The sequence below is a fragment of the Nycticebus coucang genome, chromosome 13, assembly GCF_027406575.1.
Source record: "Nycticebus coucang isolate mNycCou1 chromosome 13, mNycCou1.pri, whole genome shotgun sequence".
NCBI classification, from domain to species: Eukaryota; Metazoa; Chordata; class Mammalia; order Primates; family Lorisidae; genus Nycticebus; species Nycticebus coucang.
This window is the reverse complement of record NC_069792.1, coordinates 50,280,622-50,306,024: the sequence shown is the minus strand read 5'-3', so window position 1 is coordinate 50,306,024 and position 25,403 is coordinate 50,280,622. Positions and strand designations below refer to the sequence as shown.

Sequence of the window (25,403 nt, the reverse complement as noted above, 5' to 3'; positions counted from 1 at the left end):
GGTGTCACCTATGGGAATCCTGATGGGGCTGTCAGGTTGATACCTCAGAACTCCAGGTCCTGGCTGTTGGGACAGAAAGGTGAGTGTCAAGGACAAGTTTGTCTACTGAGATGTCATCCCTAGACATCCAGCTGTCATCTGTCTTCTTCCCTGGTGGGAGGTCTGTTCAGACGCCCCACTGCGTGTGTGTTCTGGGGAGCAGAATCTCCCAGGGGGTTTCCCCTGTGGAGAGTGCCAGGCAGTCATTGATGCCTCTCGCCCCGGCATGGGGCCTTCCATTTGCAGAGGTGCGTGGGGATGCAGGACCTCCGTGAGGAGTCCCTGGAGGACTCCACACAATCTCTGCTTTCACATGAAGAACAGGTGCACCAGTCCACCGACTATGGCCATCGCTAGACTGGGGTGAGAATGGGCACAGACGTGGTCCCCACAGACCCAAAGAGGGATGCCAGAGGCTCTATCCTTGGCAGTTTTCCCACTTGAGTGATCCAAAATCCCCTCTCTAAAGAATCCAGCCATCGTGTGTCCCCAGGGCAACTTGGTAAGATGCATCAAAACTGCTCACATACTTGTGGGGATAACGGAGAAAATGCTTCCTGTAGTTTTCACTTTACACGAGTCCAGGGAGCGCTCCCAATGTGGCTGCTGCTCTCACAGCTTTAATCCGGCCCAGGGGTCTGCCGGAGAAGGCAGGCAGTTCCCTTCCCGGCCAGGCCTCTCCAACACTAACAGACACTGTACACCAGGGTGGCTGAACAAAATGGGAGGGGTCACACACAGAAGGAGACAAAGCTGCTGCCTACTCTTGTCTGCAACTTGCCATCTCTAGAATAGATCCTTGTAGCCCCAGTGGGCAGGAGCTCTGCCCTCCGGTCTTGGCCATTTTCCCTCAGGGAGGCCATTTCCCGCTGCTGCCAGCCTTTCAATGTCCATGGAGCCTGACTGGACACAGTCCTATTTCTCATTCAGCCATGCTGCAGGGAACCTGCTTTGTCCCAATTGGCTGGGACAGTTCGGGAAGCTGGCAGAACTTAGCCCCAAGGCCGAAGGGCTCCTTCAATAGAAATTGACTTCCTCTCAGTTCTGGATGCTGGAAGTCCCACGTGACGCTGCCGGCTAGGGAGGTCTCTCAGAGGTCTCTCTCCTCGGCTTCTGTGGCCACGTTTCATCTCCGCATTCACAGAGAGGTCCTCTGTCATGCCTGTCTGTGTCCTTAGCACCTCTTCTTATAAGGACACCAGTCATATGTTATTAGGGACATGTTACTAAAAGGAGCTTTTGTCCTAATGCAGTCACATTCTGAGGGCATCAGACATGAGGGTCTGAATTCCGGCCCCTGACATGTGCTCAGGTGGGCTCCCAGGAAGGGGGTGCTTGCCAACAGTTTACATTGGAGAGTTGTATTGGCCGCGTTCAGTATAATTTCCAGACTTGCTGTGGCACGGACAGGTTACCAGTGGTCTTTGAATGTCACACTGCTCTGTAGCCAGCCTCCCTGGTGTTAATGTTGTTTTAAGTGTTTTCCAATGTAGGTTTGGTGGGAAATGCAATCACATCATTGCTGTCATTTCCAGTTTTGTGATTGACACCTGGGAGTCACATTTCAGTGTCTTCATACCTATTTGGGATTTCTCTCCCCTGAGTCACCTGCTCAGCCCTGTGGCCCTGTAACAAGCTTTCTTCCACCCTGGGGTTTCATAGAATTTGCCCCTATGCCAGGCCCAGAGTTGCTGAGGCTGTTTCTCAGGAATCCGTTCAATGTAACAAAGACAGGCACTGGCGCTTTTCTCAGTAGAGAGCTTTCTCCTGGGACGTCTGGTCCCGGGAATGGTCTCTACAGAGAGGGGGAAAACAGGTTGGCCCAAGACACTCTCCCCAAGTGAGAGCAGGCTGAGTCTCTGTGAGCTTAGAGGGAAATTCATGGAGGCCTCCCTGGGAGGGCCGCAGCCATGTCCCACATGCTGGTGACAGCCAGGTGACATCCCAGAGCCTGAGTTTTCTCATTTGCACAGTGAGGGCCATTTGGGGACTCACTGCACAGTGCTCCTCATCCATGGTGTGTGAGCAGGGCATTGTTGTTCTGCCTAACAACCTCCCTGAAGCAGCCTGGAAGGTGTCAGTGGTGTCATGCAGCTCTTTGTGCCCATCACTTTTTAGTTGAAAAGTGTAGAATCGTGGACACCCATGACTTCTAAGGGCACGAGTCTCTGGAGGGCTGGAGCTGCCTGCATTGAGGATCAGAGCCCATTCTCTGGAGGGTCAGGTTCACTGACTATGTCTCTCTTTGTCCATGCTAGAATAGAGATGAGTCTCGATTGGTGATTTCCTTGAGGAGAACACCTGTCTGCCATCGAAGGCTCTCAGCCCGACGTCGGGGCCTCTCTTTCCAGAACTCCCTGGAGGTAATCCAGCAGGAGACGCTGGAGGAGTCCGCACAATCTCTGTCTTTGGATAAAGAACTGGTGCACCAAGCCACTGACCGTGGCCAGCGCCAGACTGGGGTGAGAATGGGCGCAAAGGGGTCTCCACAGACCCAAAGAGGGATGCCGCGGGCTCTGTCCTTGGCAGTTTTACACCTTGAGTGACCCACAATCCACTCCCTAAATATTCCGGCCTTGTGTCTCCCCAGTGGCAACTTGGTAAGAGGCACGTTCACTACTCACGTAGTTGTGGGGATGTCAGAGAAAATGCTTCCTATAGTTTTCACTTTACACTAGTCCAGGGATAGTTCCCCATGTGGTTGCTGCTCTCACAGCTTTAATATGGCCCAGGGGGTCTCCCGGAATAGGCAGGCAGTTCCCTTCCCAGCCAGGCCTCTCCAACACTAACAGCCAACACTAAACCAGGGGGTCTAAACAAAATGGGAGGGGTCACATACAGAAGAAGACAATGCTGCTGCCTGCTCTTGTCTGCAAAGTGACAACTCGGGAACAGATCCTTGTAGCCCCACCAGGCAGGTGCTCTGCCCTCCGGTCTTGGCCATTTTCCCTCAAGGAGGCCGTTTCCCACTGCTGCCCAACCTTTCAATACCCGCGGAGCCTGACTGGACACAGTCCTATTTCTCAGTCAGCCATGCTGCAGGGAACCTGCTGTGTCCCAATTGGCTGGGACAGTTCGGGGAGCTGGCTGAACTTAGCCCCAAGGCTGAAGGGCTCCTTCAATAGAAATTGACTTCCTCTCAGTTTTGGAGGCTGGAAGTCCCATATGACGCTGCCGGCTGGGGAGGTCTCTCAGAGGCCTCTCTCCTCAGCTTCTGTGGTCACGTTTCATCTCCGCATTCACAGAGAGGTCCTCTGTCATGCCTGTCTGTGTCCTTAGCACTTCTTCTTATAAGGACACCAGTCATATGTTATTAGAGACATGTAACTACAAGGACCTTTTGTCCTAATGCCGTCATGTTCTGGGGACATCAGACATGAAGTTATGAATTTCGGCCCATGACATGTGCTCAGGTGGGCTCCCAGGAAGGGAGTGCTTGGCAACTGTTCAGTATAACCTCCAGACTTCCTGGGGCACGGACTGGTTAGCAGTGGTCTTTGAATGTCACTGCTGCTCTGCAGCCAGCCTCCCTGGTTTTAATATTGTTTTAAGTGTTTTCCAATGTAGGTTTGGTAGGAAATGCAATCACATCATTGCTTCCATTTCCAGTTTTGCAACTGACACCTGGGAGTCATATTTCAGTCTTACCTATACATTTCTGCATACCTATTTGAGATTTCTCCCCGCTGAGTCACCTCCTCAGCCCTGTGGACTTGTAACAAGCTTTCTTCCACCCTGGGGTCTCACTGCATTTACCCCTATGCCAAGCCGAGAGTTGCTCAGGCTGTCTCTCAAGACTTCTTTTAAAGTAACAAAGACAGACACTTGCGCGGTTCTCAGTGGAGAATCCTGTTCTAGGACGCATGGCCCTGTGCATGGTCTCCACAGAGAGGGGGGAAACAGGCTGGGCCAAGACCCTCTCCCTGAGTAAGAGCGGGCTGAACTGCTGCAAGCTTAGGGGAAAATTCATGCAGCCCTCCCTGGGAGGGCCACAGCTCTAACCCATGTGCGTGTGACAGCCAGGTGACATCCCAGAGCCTGAATTTTCTCATTGGCACAGTGAGGGTCATTTGGGGACTCACGGGCACAGGGCTCTTCATACAGGGTGTCTGAGCAGGGGCATTCTTTTTCTGCCTAATAAGCCCCCTGAAGCAGCCTGCAGGGTATCAAGGGTTTCATGCAGCTCTTTGTGCACTTCACATTTTACGTCCTAAGTGTAGAATTGGGGACACCCATGACTTCTAAAGGCACAAGTCTCTGAAGGGCTGGAGCTTCCTGCATTGAGCATCAGACCCCATTCTCTGGAGGGTCAGGGTCACTGACTGTGTGACCCTCTTTCTCCCCGCTAGTATGGAAATGAGTCGGCCGTCTGCTTTACGGAGCTGCAAGTGATGAGGACCTCCCAGCCAGCCACCTGGGACATGCTGGTGAGCTCCCTGGTGCCAGTTCTTTCGGCACAAACCATCTGCTCCATGACCTCCCAGGGCTCCTACCACGACATCAACACCATGGCATGCTTCCTAGAGAAACTGGTCAGGAGGTGAGTGGCCAAGGCACAGTGCTGCCCCCACCTGCCAACTAGGTCTGTGGGTGTCATTCAGTTCCCCTGAGCCTCGCTTCACTCCTCTGAAAAGTGGAGTGGTCAGAGGATTACATTTATGAGGTTTTGGAGCAAAATAAATAGAATAAGAGGTGGCAGGTGGGTCCCTCGCTGCTGGCTCTGTGGAGAGGCGTCGGGGCTGCTGTGGCTGTTCACATTTACCGTCTGTCTCCTCACAGAAGGCGCCCTCTGCCTCACACCTCAGTAGCCCATACGTCTGTGTCCCTTTGTGGGAAAAGCACAGAGAGGGCAAACCTGGTCCCACTCGCAGAGGTTTGAGTTTCCTTCCACCTTGCCCCTGTCCTTGAGAGAACGGGGTTTCCTGGGGAGGGGAAAGAGTCCCGAGAACCACTTAGATATCTGCCAAGGTTCTTTCGGAGTCATTCAGTAACCAGCTGCTTGTGCAGGCATGTGCTAGAAACTTATTTTAATGAACAAAGAAGATGACAATCTTGGGGCTGCAGTTCTGTGCAGGGAGGCAGGAAGTCAGAGCAGACACGAGGAGGTAACGTCCTCCTCCTGGAGGACCACCCAGCATCTTCTATGCACAGAGAAAGATCCCAGATTCTGGGATTTTTCCATCACGATCCGCACGAGTAACTCAAAAGGCATGCTTTGTGGTCCAAGGAAAGAACTCCTTTTCCATTCAGAGTATGGGGCTCTGTGGACTGTGGCTGGGGAGACAAAACAGAACCTGGGTCTAAGCCACTTGAGGATGCTCATGAGAGGGCTAAGGTCAGGGGATTTCAGGGAAGAAATAAGTCGGTTAGAGTTGTGGAGGAGTGGCAGGTCCCTGCAGAGAGGAGAAGCGGGGCTCAGAACTGCCCCTGAGGCCCATCCTTAGCACAAGTACCTTCCCAGCTCTGCCTGTCTCCTCCAGCCCACACCCCCTCCCCGACCACAGCAGCAGGAGCCCAGACTGGTGTGATGATGAGCACCCTGCTGACCCTCCGGCCTCCAGTCACAGCCCTGAGGAGCCAGGGGTGCAGAGGTCCTTGCGGTTGATCTGCGGTGACAATGGCAGGGGGAGGGCGAGGCCCACAATAGTGTGTCCAATCCTGATCCATGACCAGTTCTGTCCCTACCAGGGCAGCAGAGACAGCCAGTGGAGTTCAGCCTGTCCTCTAGACTGGAGGAGCAGGCCCAGGGACACATAAATACACAGGACTGTCCTGGGAAGGGTGTCAGAGGAAAAGCCAGGCCTCTGACTCAGGTTCCGCTTGTCATCCCCAGAAGCACCTCTTCCATCTACGTCTCCTGGCCAGATGGATGCCCTGTGGTCTGCGACCAGTATGTGAGCAGTCCAAGGCTCAGGTTTGAGGTGGCTGACATACAGGTCACCGTGTCCACATCATACCTGAGGCATCAAGCCACCATCACCCTTGCCTGGCTGTACCAATTCAGGCCCATTGGCACAAACCCAGAGGGTGGGATGGCCGCAGTTTACCAGCTTCAGAAAGGTAGAGTTTAGGGCTGAAATTCTCTTTGTCATGGGGAGGTAATGGTGTGTTTGGATAACCCAGTAGGCAGTGACAGATGCGGCTGACTTTATCTCCTTTTCCATCTCCTGCTCAATCTCCAGAACAACAGGCACTCCCAGTGCCGGCCATAGAACCAGCGCCACCGCCAGCAGATCTGGGCGAGCAGAGGCCTGCTCTGGAGCCAGGGGTGCCTGCATCCCTGGATCTCCCAATATATATCGAGCCAGCTCCAGGGCCAGGGTCAAGGGCAGCACCCTGGACAGAGCCATCTGGAAAGCCAGTGAAAACTGGAAAGGCACAACCAAAGGCAATCGTAGGCCTCAGCCAGCCCAGGACTGTGCCTGAAGAAATGCTGCACAGGGCGGGGCCGTCTAGCATCCTGGCGTACACAGGGAAACAAGTGGGTGAGCAGCTGCTCAAACCCCTTCCCTGACCAGAGGCCAGCGATCTGGTCCCACCCTGCTGCACGGCTTATGAGCCAGGCCAGCTGTTCGAGTTTCTTTCTGTATTTACGGTCCCTGTGTCTGTGGCAGCTACACACATCTGCTGGGCACATCCCATGGGAGGGGACAGAGCACAGGGTGGAGGCCTGGCCCACTAGATGCAGGGGTGGCCCACTGAGCATGCCCCCCCGGCTGCTAAGCCCCCCGCCCGGGAGGCCTCACCAGCCTCAGCAATTACTACACATCTGGCACAGACTGCATTTCAGACCAGAAACCTGCACTGAGACCCTGGAGGTGGCTGCCACAAGCCACGTGCGTCTCAATAGAAAGAAGGCCTGGCACACAGGTGGCCTCAGGAAGGGCCGGGCTGAGCATGTTGCAGAGTGTGGGCTCCGGGAGGCCGGCCTGGGGGAAACACCACGTGCTGTTCTCTCCTTGCCCGGCTCTATGCGTTTCGCGCCCTCCGTGAAAGGGGAATGAAACCCGGGGCTCCGACTACTCTGGGAGAGCCAATGTCAAAGCTGAGAATCTGGTCACCTGCCTGAGTCAAGGGGTGACTTTAGACTCAGAGCTGCCCTGGGCGGTGCCCATGTGGATCTTTCTTCCTCCCCAGGAGCAATTTAAGAAGCTGCTGCCGTGGGAGTGCCTGGACACCTTTTTGATTGAGCTGGAGGGGATGCACATAGCGCTGGTGGCACCCACAGTCGGCGCTGCCCTCATTCACTTCGATACTGTGGTGTATTTTGTGATAAGCACGTGCTTGGAGACCGGCACCATGAAAGCCCAGGACAGGGCCAGGGTGCTGGAGCTTTGGATACAGGTGGCCAGGGTAAGCCGTGGGAGGGCCCGAGACAGGGCCAGGGTGCTGGGGCTCTGGATCCAGGTGGCCCCGGTAAAGCATGGGAGGCCCTAGGACACTCGTTCTCTCCTCTGTCCGATGTCAAATTTGCTGAACAGAGTCCAAGCCCCTGAACAGCCCCCAGCCCCGTTCCTGTCAGGGGCACACTGACCTTGACTTCCATGCCCAGTGTTGGTGCGCTCTTTGCGCCTGGACACCTACCTTGGGTTGAACTGTAATTGTCCTCCCAGAGTGTGAAACTCACTGGGACCCAGACTGCTCTCCTGTGCCTCCCTGGGCCTCTGCCTCCCCACAGAGGAAAGGTCAGCACAGGGGGCACAGCTGGGGCAGTGGGGCTCCAACTCCCCACCTCACGGTGCATCCTCTTCCCTCCCCAGGAGTGTAATAAGTTGAGCAACTACTCATCTTTGCATGGCATAGTCACAGCCCTGAAGGCTGCGCCCATCCATAGTCTCCAGGAAACCTGGAGAGCAGTATCCAGGTGGGTGGGCGTGTGTCTCCTGAGCTGCACCCAGCACCTCTCCCAGGTCTGCCATGCTCCCTCACTGCACTGGGAGGGGAGGGGAGCCCAGCACCTCTCCCGGGTCTGCCATGCTCCCTCACTGCACTGGGAGGGGAGGGGAGCCCAGCACCTCCGGAGGCAGGAATGGGTGGCCTGCCAGGGTCTCTCAGTCCACTGGGTGTTAGCACCGAATGTCTAACTCAGCACCAAGTTTTCTTCACCGTGGGGCACGGGTCTTTGCCACATTGGAGATATTCCCATGTCTAGCGCACAGCACATCTAAACTGAGAAACTGAGCTGCCCAGTTGACATTGGGCTGGGCCAGATGAACAGCAGGTCAGCGCCCGCCCCAGTCCTGTGGAGCCTCTGGGAATCAGGAGCCCAGAGGAAACACAAATCCTGCCAGTTTGGATCCTTTTCATTCCCAGTTCAAGGAATGTGAACTCGCCCTCCTCCCCGCTACTCCCCGAGTTATCCGACTTTCTTTCCCCTCTACAAAGGGAAAGCGCCAGAGCATATAAAGAACTGTGCACACGCGATGACAGGATGACCCGGGAGAAGCTGATAAAGGTACAGGGGGGCTGGGGCTGGGGGCAAATGTTTAGAGGGAAGGGAGAGGGGAATTTGGAAAGGGTACCGGGCCGGGTGATTTTTGGTTAATTTTCTAACTCAACGTTTACCTGAAAAGTACCAGTCGCCAGTCCTGTTCAGAAGAGAGAAGGGGTTTTCCTGGCTGTTCATCAGGGACGAGCTGGATAATTAGCAGGGCTCTGGCTCTTGCATTGGTCCCTCTGGTTATGGAGCTTCCACCAGGTGATGGGGAAATGTCGTGGTGGTGGTGGTGGTGGCTTCTTTCTTTCCTGAAACCAGCCAGAAATTTTCCAGAAAGCCAGGCCTCTATTACTGGTGTGTGGTGTGGGCAGCTGGGGCAGGGTCTCCAGACAAACGAGGGGCTGAGCTGCATGCCCCAGTAACACAGAAAGTGGGTGTAGGACACAGGGCTGGGTCTAGAACCAGAGCTCACTGAGTGACTGTAGCACCTCACCAGCTGACTGTGGCCAGGTGTCCACAGTGCGAGGTCAGGGTCCTGGGAGTAGCTGAGTGAGGGCAAGATAGTCTCACTGACCTTGTCCTGACCCTGGCAGCTGGGGATCTCCAAGCTGGCCCGCCGGGAAAAAAACCCTCAGAGAGCCCAGATGAGGCAGCAGAGACGGAAGGTGAGCCTCCTCTGGTGTGGGTGGGGAGGGCCACTGGGACGGAGGGCAGGGCCTCCCCCCCAGCTGGAGTCTCCCCATCAGGAGAGCAAGGGCCTCCTCCTAGGCCCTCCTTCCTGTAGCTGGTGCCTGAAATGCCCTCAGCAGAGGGATCAGGACAAAGGCCTGGAAGAGCTGGGCTCAGCATGCCCTACGGGAAGGGTGGGGTCCGGGACCACAAGACATTGTGACCTGTGAACATCCCAGGGCTGTAGGTGACCATGGGTGCAGCTGGGGGAGGAGAGGGATAGAATTGAAGGAGGAAGCTGAAGGTGTCTGGCTGCTCCAAGTCAGAAATCTTGAGGAGGGGTGTAGGAGACCGGGGTGGGGTATGAGATTCCGGACAACAGAACTGGGAAGGCCACCTGCAGGTGGGTGCTCATCACCACTCCCACCCCAATGACACAGGGCGTCATTCCCTTTCTTGGAATCTTCGTCGATGACCTAACTCTGCTGCAGAAGTGGACGCAGAATAATGTGGCTGTGAGTGAGCCTAGGGCTGGCACACTGGGGACCAGAATCCTAAGGCTGGGGGGAGACATTCCTGGATGGAGCCCTGAGAACTCAGCACTCAGCAAAACTGCTCCCAGGCAGCCCTGTGAGCTGGGGTATCAGGCCCGACGTCAGCCTCCAGTCCCTGCTCCCGAGGCAGAAGCTGCAGAGCTGCGTGACTGCTGAGCTGCCCGAGTGTCTGGCTGAGCTGGACTCAGCCTCTCCCTCAGGTGCTGCCCATGGGAGGAGTTGAAATTGGCCTCTCCACACTCAGGCAGCTCCCATGTGGCTCCAAACTCTCTTTGTGTGCAAGGAGATTTTGTGTGCCCCTACTTGTCATGAGGAAGTGTTGGGTCACAGGGCCCCTGAACGTCAGCCCCCACGCCCCCTTCATCACAACCCACAGCGTGATGTGGGTGCAAGTGCCTTCTGTGCAGGTCCCCTGGCCGGTGAGTCTGGATGACACGCAGCAAGGGAGCCCAAGGAGGGGGGAGTCATGGATGGGGGACCTTTCTCCCGGGCATTGGCTGTGCCTTGCACGGAAATGTGCTCACCATAACAAAAAGGGGAAGGTGGGCAACTGGGGGCCTCTCTCTGGGGAAGCACAACATGTGGAAGTCAGAGACTGCCCTGGGAGGACATTCCCTGGCTGCATCCTCCACATCGTAGATTTCCTGGGAGGGTTTGACGTACAGGGAAGGGGCAGTCCACCCCATGAAACGTGCAGGATGGGAATGAAAACCAACTCCTGGAGAAAGGCAGTTGATATCCAACTCTGAGGACAGACTGGGCCTTCAGAGGATGGGAGGGGAGAAGGGAACCACTCCAGAGAAAGGCGCCAGAGATCGGCCCCTTGCCCTCCCCAACATGGCCCCTTCAGAATCTTCCCCCCGGCCTAGTCATCCTTCTCTCTGGCTCCAGGCCTTCAAGATCGTCCAGCAGCTGCAGTTGCTGCAGGTGACTGCCAATAATTTCTGTTTTCAACCGGACAGAGACTTTCAGTCCTGGCTCCAAACCATGAAGCCACTGGACAATATGTGAGTGCCTGCAAAGGTTGGCGGAGGGTAGGGGGACCTTTGTGCATCCCTGCTCAGGACTCTGTCTGGTGGCCAGCTGCAAAGAGCCTGTGGCCGTGGTTCCCTGGTCACCAACAGTCCCTGGGGCATGGTGACTGCTGAGCGCCGGGTGTCCAAGCCTGCCAGGCAGACCCTGGGCGGGGGACCTGAATTTTGTTCCTGGTGGCCTCATAGCTGCCTCTCTGTCCTGCAGCCACAACTTCTCCTGGGAGCTGGAGCCACCATTTGAATAGGCCAAAACAACATCAAGACCAAGGAGACCTGTCCTGGGACTGTGTCCACATTTGAGCTACTTTTATTTATTCTCCCCTGCCACTCCCTTACACCCCCCTGGAAACCTGTTCATTTACTCCGCCCTGACACTCCCTTTTCCTGTTATCTATATCCCTTATTCCTTGCTCCTCATCCCTGGCTTTTACTTAAATAAATGTATGTTCCATATTGTTATCAGTTTTCTTCATGATTTTTCTCTATAGCTTTCGTGGCTAGTCTGTATAATTTAGAGAGTGTGCTCTGTAAACGCATGGATGCCACACACATGAAACTCTTCATGATCTGAGGCTGTCGCTTATCTATGTGAACTCAAGGTAGCTGTGTGGAGCTCCATCTCTCCTGTATAGAGTTTCTGCAAAGACCACCTCATGAATGACATCTGGAGGATTGTCTCGTATCTGCTTTCAAAAGGCTTCCTAATTCTTTTTTTTCTTCTACACTTTGTGGCATGGATTTAGCACACTTCCAAACTGACTTCGCGCCACCAGTTTCACCCTGATACCAACACCGGACAAAACACAACTTGATCTTTACTACTAAAGGTGGATGTGTTTCACCACAAAGGTCTTCATCCTCATTCTCCACTCATGCTGGCTGAGCAGGGGGAGGAAGAGGAGAGGTTGGTCCAGCTGAAAAGGGTGGCTGGCAAAAGGGGTGCACACAGGTTTCTCTATGGTGGTAGAGTTTGTCCTGCCGACTCCACTCTGGAGACGCAGACGGCCTGAAGGGTGATGAAAATGCCAGCACACATGTCTTTTTTAGACTTCAGTTGTCATACAACAATAGACATGGAGGAGATGACCATCAATAACAGCTTACTTGGTGCTGCCCAAGCCACATTTTCTGGACCAGAGGACCATCCTACACTATCGTGGCTCAGATGGTCTGGATTAGACTAGTAGTATTTTTTTTTCTACTCCTATTGATTAGTTTGCTAGCAGCCGCACTACCCTAAATTTACACTACCTGGTGTTTCTCACTAGCTCCTCCATGTGTTTGAAGCATCTTCTGTTATCATTTGACTTTAGAGTACTAATGATTTTAATTCCTCATCACCACAATTTGAGGGAATGTGGGTTGGAGAAACTTCACTTTTGATAAAAAAAATTTTAGATTCTCTAAAGAAGGTCTTAGTCTCCTTGTTCATGGTAGTGTTGGAGGAGAGTACATACTCCCGTGGTTTGTTCTATTTCTTCCTTCTAGTTTTTTCTGAAATGTGTAATGGAAGGTAATGGTAAGGCGGGATTCTAGCACCAGACTCTCCGGATTCTCGCCCAGCTCTGTTACTTACTCTTTGTGAGTCCTCGGGAATATTATTTAAGCAATGGCTCCTTTGCCTTCACTATGAAATGAAGATTGTGTTAATAAAATTGCTGTGGGCATTAAAAGGGTTTATATTTGTAAAGTGCTTTATAATGCGGTTGGCACATTGTGTCACCCTTATAATTACATACGGTCATACAAGCAGTTCTCATTTAAAATTTGTGGTTGTTAAGTAGTAATGTTGTTTTAAAAATATGAGTCCTATTTTTAAGCTCAGAGAGGCATAAGAATAGATTCTTTAAAAATGGGAGAGGCTTTTTTGGCTCAAGGAGTAGGGTGCTGGCCCCACATAATGGGTATGGCAGCTTCGAACCAGGGCCTGGCTAAAAACTGCAAGAAATAAATAAAGAAAGAAATAAAAATAAAAAAGTGAGAGGCTTCAGGTGAGACAAAGATTTGGCTGGGCACAATAGCTCATGGTTGTCATCCTAGCATGCTGGGAGGCTGAGGTGGGTGGATTGCCTGAGCTGGGGAGGTGGAGACCAGTCTGAGCAAGATGGAGACCTTGTCTCTATGAAAAATAGAAAAATTAGATGGGCAAATGGTAGGTACCTGTAGTCACAGCTATTGGGGAGGCTGAGGCAAGGGGATCAGATCATTGAAGCCCAGGAGTTAGGGGTTGCTGTCAGCTCTGACACCAGAGCACTGTAGCCTGGGGCAACCATGTGAGACTGTCTAAAAAACAAGAAAACCTACAGACGTGTGCCATCCTCAGTGCACCACCCCATGCATTCTTTTCACTTGCCAACCTCTTCCCTAGCACAGCTTAGCGGCTGCTCCAGAACTTATGGCCATGTCAAAGCCTATGCAATCTTTCAGTTTAGTTGACCTCGTGGCTACAGGTACCACCCCTGCTTTACCTTGTGAAATAATCGGAATCCCACTAGTGCTTTCCTAGGGGGCACTGCCGCTCACCTCTTGCAGCAAAATTATCGCTGAGTTTTCAAATGAAGGAAAAAAACCCCACAAGTTTGTGCCTATGTAACCAACAAAACTTCTAAATGGTGCATCAAAGACGAGGGGGCCTCAGTGTGTACATGCAGTTGGGTCCAAAGACGCTTGAGGAGCTATACAGTGGTTGCTGTGAAAAGGGAGCTTAACTTTAAGGTTGTATACTGGGTGCATTGAGCATTTCAAACCCACTACAGTAACATCAGTTTCGTTTTGTTTTGTTTTTTATTCAGTGAATTATACAACATCCCTCACAGGAATCAGCAAGAATGGAAGATAAAGAGTTCCTAAGACAACATTCAACACACACATAACTTTTTAGAAGCATCATTGCATATAAGGTTTTTTAGAAAATATTTCACTTGCTCCTTTCCTCTGTTTTTTAAAAAGTCATTTGTAATGGCCATTTTCTCACCCCTCTGTTTTCATAAGTGCCAACTGTAAGGTTACTGTAAAGGCTCCTTCTTGTAAATATTTCTGACAATAGTGGCTATCAATGATCTCTAATCCTCTCTCATCGATGATTCAACTAACGCACTGTAAGGAAATCTATGACAGAGACCTCAGGACACAAGAAATTTGAAATTATTTTATTTTATGGAATATTGCAATTGTATGAATTTCAATATCTAGAGGAATGCACACATAAGGTTAGCCAAAGAGAGAAATATCACAATCATATTGTTATTTTAGTTACAAAGAGCCAATGGGCTGGAAGTGAAATGGTTCGCCAAAGAAAGCAAACAATGGACAAGACTCCCAGAATTAGAAATGAGAATTATTTTATTAGTACTAAAATAAATTGCTTGTAAGTCAAATCCATGTACTTTAGTATAGATACGTCTTCATATCCTCAGATAGGAGAGCACCGTTATGCAGGAAGAAGGCACTTCGTGATATTTCTCAATAATAATCGTGTTAACCACCTATCCTAGTGTGACCCAACTAATGTAAAATAAAAGCTAAAGCATACGGGTTATACTCTAAAAGCAACCCTATTTCCTAGGCTTCACTAGGACCTTGGCTAGGTCCTTTACCCTCCACTTTTATGTTCTTTTTTTTGAGACAGAGCCTCAAGCTGTCACCCTGGGTAGAGTGCAGTTGCATCACAGCTCACAGCAACCTCCAACTCCTGGGCTCCAGCGAGTCTCCTGCCTCCGCCTCCCAAGTAGCTGGGATTACAGGCATCTGCCACAATGCCCAGCTATTTTTTGGTTGCAGCCGTCATTGTTGTTTGGTGGACCTGGGCTAGATTCAGGTGTATGTGGCTGGCGCCTTAGCCGCTTGAGCCATAGGCGCTGAGCCCACTTTGCATTCTTTCCATGTGGGGAGTATCATCTCACTACTTATTCTATTTTTTTTTTTTGAGACAGAGTCTCACTATATTGCCCTCTGTAGAGTGCAGTGGCATCATAGCTCACAGCAACTTCAAATTCCTGGGCTTAAAGGATGCTATTGCTTAGCCTCCCAGTAGCTGGGACTACAGGTGCCTGCCACAACGCCCAGCTATTTTTTTGTTGCAGTTGGCCCTGGCTGGGTTCCAACCTGCTAGCCTCAGTGTATGTGGCTGGCCCTGTAACCACTGTGCTACAGGCACCGAGCCATTACTATTTATTCTAACATTTTTCACCCAGTAGCTTCTCCTAAACGATTGGCTGCGCTCTTGGCTCAGACCCAAAGGGCCAGATTATCCCCCTACACATTACCCTCTCTTCCTATCCACCCGGATGCATGCATTCCTTGCCCAGGTGACTGATACCAGTACCTTGTTTGCCTCACTTTCTTGATGAGACCTTTCCCCCTCTTTTACAGAAGGACATAGCTTTGCGTTCTAGGCTTTTTCACGTTCACTATGGGAGAGCTGTTAATATAACCTTCTCCCCTCATCCACAGACAAGGTCTCTGTCTGTCACCCATGCTTCAGTGCAGTGGTACCATCATAGCTCACTGCAGGATTGCTGGGCTCAAGCCGTCCTCCCACTTCAGTCCCCCAAGTAGCTAGGCACACACCACCATGCATGGCTGATTTCTAAAATTTTTTGTAGAGACCAAGTCTCACTGTGTTCATCCAGGCTCATCTTAAACTCCTGGCCTCAAGTAATACTCCTTCCTTGGGCTCTCAAACTGCTAGAATTACAGGTGTGAGCCAGTGCACCCAGCCAGTGTGACCATATTTTAAAGTTTAAACAGTACTACAGAATTCATGTATAATATCACCTATAGGATCAGAGAGATGTTTTCCTCACAATATTATCTAAATATGAACTTGTGAGTATAGGTTACCTATCTTTCATGGGCAGAGATAGTTTATACACTTTAGTATGCCTGTCTTCTGAAGTAAATCTTATTTCTTCTTTTAACTTGTTCAATAGACTGTGGAAAGTTGCATCATAAACCCCAGAGCAAATCATATGTTTCCCCTCATCATCACTGTAAAATAGTAAGATTGGTAACTCAAGCCAGCATCATCTAGTCTTTCCTCATATAGCTGGATTCTTATTATTTTCACTTTAGAAATGGTCCAAGACCGTTGGTCCTCCAAACTCTTTTCTTACTGTTGGTATGTTGAATTCTATTCTGAGAGTACCTGTAGAATGAATTATGAGGGTTGATTGTATATTATAATTGATACTGTTTCTTGTGGGTAGACAATTAGCTTTAGATTTTAGTCTCAGTTTTATGTTTTTTTATTAATTTGTGAACTTAGGCAAGTTACATAAATTTTTGGTCTGTTATTTCCTCATGTATAGTAGAGGTGTAGTGGAAGCTGCAATGTTCTGCTTACTTCATAGGCTTCATATGATTATGTGAGATTATGTATGAAAATAGTAAATGCATGTAAGATGGAAGTAAGAAACCTGAGGATAAGTTTTTAGCTTGAAATATAATGTTTAAAAGATGATCTGGAAGAAAGGGGACTAATAATTGTTTACTGTGTGCCAGGCATCACTTTTGAAATACTTTATAATTTCAAAGTAATAACTATGGCTAAGGCGGTGGCACCTGTGGCTCAGTGAATAGGGCGCTGGCCCCATATACCGAGGGTGGTGGGTTCGAACTCAGCCCCAGCCAAACTGCAACAAAAAAATAGCAGGGCATTGTGGCGGGCACCTGTAGTCCCAGCTACTGAGGAGGCTGAGTGAGGCAAGAGAATTGTCTAAGCCCAAGAGCTGGAGGTTGCTGTGAGCTGTGATGCCAGCACTCTACCATGGGCAACAAAGTGAGAATCTGTCTCTAAAAAAAAAAATATATATATATATATATATATATATATATGGCTGAGGAAGAAGAGAGGAAAATGACGTCAATTGAATCTATAATATTTTATTCTTGGGGAAAAATATGACGCAAGAATGATAAAATGATAGAATTTAATAGCTCTAAATAATGAGCACAAAGAAACATTTCTGTAATTTTCAGAGAAAATTCACAGCAAACATAGTGTTATTCTTTGAAAATTACAGAAATATTTCACAACTTTTGGAGACAAGGTCTTATTCTATCGCCCAGCTTGGAGGGCAGTGGCATCGTCGTAGCTTCTGACCTCAGCAGTCCTCAGCCTCACCCCTCTGAAGACCCGGAACTGCAAGTGTCTGCCACCTTGTCCGGCTGATTTTGTTTATAGAGATGGGTTCTGGCCGTTGCCTAGTCTGGTCTCAAACTCCTGGCCTCAAGTGATTTTTCTGCCTCAAGACTCCTAAAGTGCTAGGATTATAGGCAGCAATCACCATGCCCAGCAACATTTCTAAAATAGAATATCACCTTTTGTCAAGATATAATAAGTGTTTTAGTTGACGTGCTTATGTATCTTACAGAATCACAATATATATCAGTGTCGTGGATATGAAAACAGATTTTCACATATTTAAATAGACAGTGGATTTTTTTGCAATTGAATTTTGTTTCATTATGTTACTTTTTATCTCCACAGGTTTATAAAGTTCTGGTCTCAGTGGGCAGGAGTGAATGGTTTGTCTTCAGGAGATATGCAGAGTTTGATAAACTTTATAACAATGTAAGTAATAGTCGTTTTATAAGATTTTTGTTTAAAACAAAATAACCTGAGAAAATGACCAAATGAGAGAGATTTATTTGAATGATTAAATTAATATTTGCACATATCAGATAAGAAGAAAAGGGTAAGATTTTTCAAATGCATTGTAACTCTAAAGAATTCTTACAGAAGAAGATGAACAGATACCATTGAGAGGTTCCAAATAAATCATTGAAAGTAAGAGAACTAGATAATGGCTTAAAGTTCACGCACGAACTTTATGGCCACCCTGTACATTTTACTGTCCTAAAATGTTAGAAATAAATTGTTTCTACCTACCTCTTTGATAATGGTTAATCATCATGATATTTCTGTTTAAATTGCCCAACTGTAAGGTTTAAGTTTGAACTTATGTCATGTACCCACTCTCCTTTCATACTTAGTTAGAAGGCAAGTCTCAGGTTCCAGATTTTAAGTACCTGACACAACTGAAATGTGTATAAACTTTCAGAAGTTCTGATAGTTACCTGGGATGAGAGACCATTAGCTATTTACTTAAATAATTAAAACCTATTTTTATGCATTCATAGTGCAGATATGAAATAGTATTCATAATCTAGTGTTTGCAGTGCTCCTAGTACATACTTTCTAGAGTAGGCCACAGACCACCTCTGTTGTGATACATCAGGCCAGATCTTACATAGGTACCAATGTTTGTGGACAGTGTCGCCTTGAAGATCCTACACAGAGGCCCAAGTGGTAGGATTACAAGATAAGCCACTGTTCCCTGCCAAAGTTCCACTTTTGAAATAAGTAGAAGCCAGTAGAACTTTGTGCATGCAGATAAATACCTTCCATGATTTTCTTTTTGAGACGTAGTCTGTATTGTCCTGGATAGAGTGCTCTGGCATCACAGCTCATAGTAATCTCAAACTCTTGGGCTCAAGTGGTCCTCTTGCCTCTGCCTCCCAAGTAACTGGGACTACAGGCACCCACCACAATGCCTGGCTAGCCTTCTATAATTTTTTTTGTTTCTTGAGACAGAGTCTTATTTTGTCACCTTTGGTAGAGTGCTGTGGTGTCACAGCTCAGGCAACCTCAAACTCTTGGGCTTAAGTGATTCTCTTGCCTTAACCTCTCAAGTAGCTGGGACTATAGGCGCTCGCCACAATGCCTGGCTGTTTTTAGAGATGGAGATCTCACTCTGGCTCAGTCTGGTCTCGAACCTGTGAGCTCAGGCACTCAACCCACCTCAGCCTCCCAGAGTGCTAGGATTACAGGCATGAACCACCGTACCCAGGCTGCCTTCCGTAATTTTTAAAAAATGGTTTTATTTTGGATACTGAGTAAGAGTTGAACTGTTAGTTCTGCTGAAAACTCTTAGATACCTGTTATCTACATGTTCATCCTTGTTTTGAGGATTGTAAACTCTGTACCCACTGGGATACCTAGTTATGCTCAGGGAAAAATAACATTACAATATTTTTCTCATATGAACACAGTTTATATGATCTTCTTAGATAAGATGAAATTTTGTTTAAAGAAATAGTAGTAACGGTGGCGCCTGTGGCTCAAGGAGTAGGGTGCCAGCCCCATAGACCAGAAGTGGCATGTTCAAACCTGGCCCCGGCCAAAAAAAAAAGAAAGAAATAGTAATAACTGAAATTTGAGACTTCTTTCTACATTCTGCTTAAAATATTTTATAGGCTACACTTACTTTCTAAACTTACCTTTAGCAGAACTGTTCATAAAAGGAAGGGGTGTAACAGGGAATGTCACCTAAAAACTGAGCAGTATGGCGATCCATCCCAGTGCTGCACTTGAAGATGGTTTTATGAATTAAATAGCTGATGATCTCATAGACAGAGTGTTAATATTTGTGTACCTTTGGCTGGGTGAGGTGGCTCAACACCTGTAATCCTACCACTCTGGGGGACCAAGGTGGGTGGATTGCTTGAGCTCAAGAGTTCCAGACCAGCCTGAGCAAGAGTGAGACCCTGTCTCTGAAAAAAAAAAAAATAGCTGGGTGTTGTGGTGGGCACCTGTAGTCGCAGCTACTTGGGAGGCTGAGATAAGAGAATCACTTGAGCTCAAGAATTTGAAGTTGCTGTGAACTGTGATGCCAGGGTGTCACTCTACCCAGTGTGACAAAGTGAGACTATATCTCAAAAAAATAATATATATATGTGTATATTTGTATATCTTTAATAATAAAGGTGAAGTAAGAAAACTTGTATGAACCCCTTCCCCCATGATCACTTTTATTCTCTCTTCTTTGAAATGCCCTGTCTTTAAACTTTTGCAGCAGAATTTTTTAATATGTAATTCATTTTTTATCATTCATCTCCCTTGTTGCTCTTGTATTTCTCTTCCTTTTTTTCATCTTTTTCTTACTTCATTCCTTTTTGTGTCTACCTCTGTCTTTTTATAGAACTCCTTTTAATTCTGCCTCCTGTGGTGAGGGGCAGGAAATAAAACAGAAAAATGGTATCAGTTGTGTTCTTTGAAACTGCAAACATGAGGTTAAACTTGGCCTGTATTTCAAAAAACACAAATTCTTGAACTATTCTCCTTTTAGAGTAAAAGAAAAGATAAAAATTATAATAAAATTTTCCAAACTGTAAGCATTTTATTGTCAGATTAAATGTATATTTGATGACTATAGTTTATATTTTTAAACTTTTTATTATAGAAATTGTTGAATACATGCAGAAGTAGATTAGTATAAATATAGAAAGTAATATAACGTAACTGTACCACTAACCTTCAACAATTACTAGTACATGGCTATTCTTGATTAATTAATCTCCATCCTGTACCATTCCATCAATGATTTTGACACAGATCTCAGATATCATTTCATTTGTAAATATTTTAGTGTACATCTCTAAAAGATAAAAATTCTTTTCTTTTTTTTTGTTGAAATAGAGTTCTACTTTGTCGCCCTTGCTAGAGAGTGCCATGGTGTCATAGCTTATAGCAGCCTCAAACACTTGGGTTCAAGTGATCCTCTTGTTTTAGCCTCCTGAGTAGCTGGAACTACAGGTACCCTTCACAATGCCTTGCCATTTGTGTTTTTTTCTTATAGAAATGGGGTCTTGCCCTTGCTCAGGCTGGTCTTGAACTTCAGAGCTCAATCTACCCACCTTGACTCCCCAAAGTGCTAGGATTACAGGAGTGAGCCACTGCACCCAGCCAAAAGATAAACATTCTTAAAAACAAAACCACTATCACATTAAAAAAAAAAAAAAAAAAGAGGGCGGCGCCTGTGGCTCAGTCGGTAAGGCGCCGGCCCCATATACCGAGGGTGGCGGGTTCAAACCCGGCCCCGGCTGAACCGCAACCAAAAAATAGCCGGGCGTTGTGACGGGCGCCTGTAGTCCCAGCTACTCGGGAGGCTGAGGCAAGAGAATCGGTTAAGCCCAGGAGTTGGAGGTTGCTGTCAGCTGTGTGAGGCCACCGCACTCTCCTGAGGGCCATAAAGTGAGACCCTGTCTCTACAAAAAAAAAAAAAAGAACAGTAATGCCTTAGTATCAAATATCTAATTAGAGTCCAGGCATGGTGGCTCATGCCTGTAATCCTAGCACTCTGGGATGCTGAAGCAGGTGAATTGCCTGAGCTCATGGGTTTAAGACCAGTATGAACAAGAGAGAGACTCCATCTCTAAAAATAGGCATTGTGGTGGGTGTCTGTAGTCCCAGCTGCTCGGGAGGCTGAGGCAAGAGAATCTTTTAAGCCAAGAGTTTGAGGTTGCCGTGAAGTATAACGATACTCTACCAAGGGTAACAAAGTGAAACTCTCTTCTTTCTTTTCTTTTCTTTCTTTCTTTTTTTTTTTTTTTTGAGAGAGAACCCTACTATGTCACTCTCGATAGAGTATGTGGTGCCACAGCTTATAGCAACCTCAAACTCTTGGGCCCAAGAGATTCTCTTGCCTCAGCCTCCCAAGTAGCTGGGACTACAGGAGCCCACCACAACGCCCGGCTATTTTTTTTGTTGCAGTTGTCACTGTTGCTTAGCTGCCCCAGGTCAAACCTGCCACCCTTGGTGTATGTGGCTGGTGCCATAACCACTGTGCTATGGGTGCCAAGCCAAAACTGTCTCTCTGAAAAAAAAAAAAAATCCAGTTAGTGTTCAAAGGACTGGTTAATAGCTCTATAAAGTGTCTTTTTTTTTTCTTTTCTTTTTTTGTGGTTTTTTGGCTGGGGCTGGGTTTGAACCCACCGCCTCTGGCATATGGGGCCAGCGTCCTACTCCTTTGAGCCACAAGTGCCGCCCTATCAAGTGTCTTTTAATCACCAAATTCCCCTTTGCCTCTCTTTTCTTTCCTCTACAAACTTTTGTGAAAAAAAGTCTTTTTCTGGGCGACGCCTGTGGCTCAAGGAGTAGGGTGCCGGTCCCATATGTCGGAGGTGGCAGGTTCAAACCCAGCCCTGGCTAAAAGAAAAAAAAAAAAAAGTCTTTTTCTTTTTTTATAGATTTTCCAGTTGACCGTATGCCTATATTGTAAAGTGATTAATGCATTCTTTTATTCTTGGTATTTCGAGGTGTTAGAACTGTAGTTTTTATATTTGCGTGTGGTTTTTGTTTATATTAAGTTTATATTATAAATATAACCCATTTTTGTGACTTTACTGTCCCAAATTTAATTTCTTCAGGGCCAAGTTTACCTTCTCTGGGGACATGCAAATCTGATATGAATGCATTAGAATTTATTTATTTATTTTTTTTTGAGACAGGGGCTCACTATGTCACCCTTGGTAGAGTGCTGTGGCATCACAGCTCAAAACCTCCACCTCTTGGGTTCAAGTGATTCTCTTGCCACAGCCTCCTAGTAGCTGGGACTACAGGTGCCTGTCACCACGCCTGGCTATTTTTTTTTGTTTTTGTTGCAGTTGTCATTGTTTAGCAGGTCCAGGCCAGGCTCAAACCCGCCACCCTCCGTTTATGTGGCTGACACCCTACACACTGAGCTACAGGTGCCGCCTGAATATATTAGAATATTAATAAGAAGTCTAGAGCAGAGGTTATTTAAAGCAAAATCCTTCAGCTTTTTTTTTCAATATTTAGCAAAAATTTAAAGCAATGTTTCTATATCCATTGGCACAGCAATTTCACTTCTAAAATTTTATATACAATACTCATAAAGCATTATTTAAAAATCCAAAGATGGGCTCAGTGCAGGAAGTTTTTGTTGTATGGAGGCGAGCCTTGGAGGCGGTGGTGTGCGTCCACTTCCAGGGTTCCTTAACTTTTGATTCACTTGAGGTTCACGCTAGGATGTGCTTCAGAATGTCTTCATCACATTTTGCCAGTCGGTTCAGAAAGGATTTCAGTAGTGAAATGATTAGGACTAAACTTGCTCAAAGGAAATCACTGTCTGAGAAACAAAAACAGACATAAGGAATATGAACAAAATAGACTCTTTGGTTTGAAAGATGTCAGCATTCCAACCTTGGAAGGTAGAATTCTTGTTGAATTAGATGAGACATCTCCAGAGCTTGCTCTAGAAAACGCCAAGCCAAGGTCAATAAAAACTGTTCTGTGTGACCAACGAAAACAAACGCTCCAAAAATACAAAGAAGAAAAGCAACTACAAAAATTGAAAGCACAGAGAAAGAGAAAGCTAAACGAGAAGTGTTTAAAGTGGGTTTTTATAGACCTGATATGCCTGGTTTTCTTTCATCAAACCTGAATGCTATGAAAGCTGGGCCACAAAAGACTTCTTCTGTATGGATTACAAGGTCAAAGGCAAAAGACCTGTTTGGTTTGTCCTAGGAGGCTCACTCGTACTGCTCGAACATCACTCCCAATAATGGGAGTATGACCAGCAGTATGACCTGGTCAAAGACAAACTTCTGAAAACAAAGTGTTGGACAAAGAGGGAAAAGTTGGACAGCCTGTAGTGCCCACGTCAGTGAGAATGACTTGATCTGCTGCTCAAGCAGCAAAGCAGGTTGCTGGAGCAGTCTCATCCAGCACAGCAAGAAAGCCATTCTCAAGAGCCACTGGTGACAGTGAACCAGGAAGAAAGGCATCAAATAAAGGAAGACCCGCCCCCCCAAAAGAAACAAAACCTGCAAAGACCCTGGATGGTCTGAAGACCTATCAAGTCACACCCATGACTCCCAGAAATGCTGACGATTTCTCGACACCCAGTTACACCTGGACCTCTTGCAAAATAGAAGATGATAAGACTCAAGAAGCAACAAAAGTATTTTGGTGCTAAAATGTAAAATGTCGGCTACTGAGTTAGTACAGCAAGATTCAAGTAAATTACAACATCCTTTGGGTTCTCTAACAGTTTGGAATGAAGAACAGGTCTTAAATCGTAATAAATCTATTAAAAAGTCAAATGGCCTTCCAGTAACAGAGGTCCCATCACTTTAAATGAAGAAAGGACAGCTATGTACCATATTTCAGAAATATCCTCCAGTCAGAAACTGAGAAATTAACAATGTCAAGTTGCCTTCAGGGGGAGAAGAAGCTGGGATCGGACATTCCAGATGATGCTAAAGATCTTATTCGCACAGCAGTTGGTCCCACAAGACTCCTTATGAAGGAAAGGTTCAAACAATTTGAAGGACTAGGGAATGATTGTGAATATAAACAAGGTGAAAAGGAGATTACTCGCACAGATCTGGACAGGTTCTGGGACATGATTAGTTTTAAGATAGAAGATGTAAAGCAAAAATTCAACAATTTGACCAGACTTGAAGAATCTGGGTGGCAAAACAATAGTAATGCAAGCATTTTAGTCTTCAGGAAAAAAGTCATCTCGGGTATGGTGAATAAACCAAAACAAATTCTTCCACATGATGGTGGAAGAATTGCAGGTAGAAATCGCTTGGCTGCCATAAAAAGTGCAGAGAGAGAGAAGACGAAGCTGGGAGAACATGTGGAGGCAGCAGCCTCTATGATGGCAAAGGAGATTGATAAAATAGTGTTTGATGCTGGATTTTTCAGGGTTGAAAGTCCCGTTATATCATTTTCAAGACTTTCCATTTCTTTTGAACATCCTTCTCAAAAGACGTTGAACACCTAAGTCTGTCAGCAAAGCTGCGTCTCAGAGCAGGGGTGCGGTGGGTCTCCTAGGACAAACTGCATCACCAGAGAGTTCCAGTCCTTGGAGTACCAAAAATGAACACGATGATAAGAAGACTTTGTTCGAAAATACTCCTGAAAGCCAGAGCAACCTAGGAGAAGATGCTCAGTGTCCTGGATCACAGAATTTAATCGAAGCGAAACATGATGAAAATAAGGTAAACTTTGGGGTGCATTACTTACCCAGTGAAAGAATTGAGTTTGCAAGAGATCTTCTTGCTGGTGGAGTAGCAGATAATATTAACAAAAAAGAAGAAATTTCAGATGTTGTGGAAGGAATGGAGCTAATTCTTCAATTATATCACACGATGTTTTGATGAGTAGCCCTGAAAAAATTAAACCATCACAGAATATCCTCTCACCAGAAGAGGAAACTAAACTTCCTCCGTCAGTACTATTTGATAATAAAGGTCTCATTACTGAATGCCTTGTTGATTCAACAGGCCTGAACTGCAGCAATCCATTCACTCAGCCAGAGGGCAGACATTGAGAACATTCCGGATACATTTCCCTTGGTGGTGACCTGATCTCCTTTTCACCTCTAATGCCTCCCGTTGGCCTGGGTGCTGGAGGGGGGCAGGACGTGGAGCCCCGGACTCCGACCCGGGCTGGAGACCCTACCTGGAGCCCATCGGGTGTGGGCAGCTGTCAATACATCAGCTTTTTAAGAAAACCGTTGTTGGCCCAGGACCTCTAGCTTAAGCAGCCAGTGCCAGCCACATACACCGGGCCCGGGCTGGCAGGTTGGAATCCAGCCCGGGCCCGCCAAACAATGACATCTATAACCAAAAACTATCCAGGCATTGTGGTGGGCGCCTGTAGTCCCAGCTACTTGGGAGGCTGAGGCAAGAGAATCACCTAAGCCCAGGAGCTGGAAGTTGCTGTGAACTGTGATGCCATGGCACTCTACCCAGTGCGACAGCTGGAGGCTCTGTCTCAAAGAAACAAAAAAAAAAAAAGAAAAGAAAGAAAACTATTGTTAATCTGTTCATGTAGAGGGAACACAAAAGATC

At 47.5% G+C, this 25,403-nt stretch overlaps 2 protein-coding genes and 1 pseudogene across 2 annotated transcripts; all 3 read left to right on the top strand.

Moving 5' to 3' along the window:
• Window positions 1-1,949: 1,949 nt before the first annotated feature.
• Window positions 1,950-6,553, top strand: LOC128563389 (uncharacterized). Its single transcript, XM_053558677.1, has 5 exons — window positions 1,950-1,964; window positions 2,298-2,501; window positions 4,389-4,579; window positions 5,873-6,099; window positions 6,222-6,553. The coding sequence occupies exons 1-5, from the start codon at window positions 1,950-1,952 to the stop codon at window positions 6,551-6,553; spliced, it is 969 nt and encodes a 322-aa protein (XP_053414652.1).
• A 13-nt stretch (window positions 6,554-6,566) lies between these two features.
• On the top strand, window positions 6,567-16,905 carry LOC128563388 (ral-GDS-related protein-like). Its single transcript, XM_053558676.1, has 7 exons — window positions 6,567-7,392; window positions 7,800-7,903; window positions 8,425-8,494; window positions 9,070-9,141; window positions 9,586-9,660; window positions 10,591-10,706; window positions 16,803-16,905. The coding sequence occupies exons 1-7, from the start codon at window positions 7,153-7,155 to the stop codon at window positions 16,903-16,905; spliced, it is 780 nt and encodes a 259-aa protein (XP_053414651.1). The 5' UTR covers window positions 6,567-7,152.
• Window positions 16,906-22,578: 5,673 nt separating this feature from the next.
• Window positions 22,579-25,087, top strand: LOC128563387 (disks large-associated protein 5-like; annotated as a pseudogene).
• The last annotated feature ends 316 nt before the right edge of the window (window positions 25,088-25,403 follow it).

Bases quoted from the DNA above. Each gene is read 5' to 3' on its own strand.
- LOC128563389 (XM_053558677.1), top strand. The intron at 2,502-4,388 runs GTGAGAATGGGC...TCTCCCCGCTAG, and splicing joins GTGGCCAGCGCCAGACTGGG to TATGGAAATGAGTCGGCCGT. The intron at 6,100-6,221 runs GTAGAGTTTAGG...CTCAATCTCCAG, and splicing joins AGTTTACCAGCTTCAGAAAG to AACAACAGGCACTCCCAGTG.
- LOC128563388 (XM_053558676.1), top strand. From the start codon at position 7,153: ATGTGGATCTTTCTTCCTCCCCAGGAGCAATTTAAGAAGCTGCTGCCG. The intron at 7,904-8,424 runs GTGGGTGGGCGT...CCCTCTACAAAG, and splicing joins ACCTGGAGAGCAGTATCCAG to GGAAAGCGCCAGAGCATATA. The intron at 10,707-16,802 runs GTGAGTGCCTGC...TCTATCGCCCAG, and splicing joins ATGAAGCCACTGGACAATAT to CTTGGAGGGCAGTGGCATCG.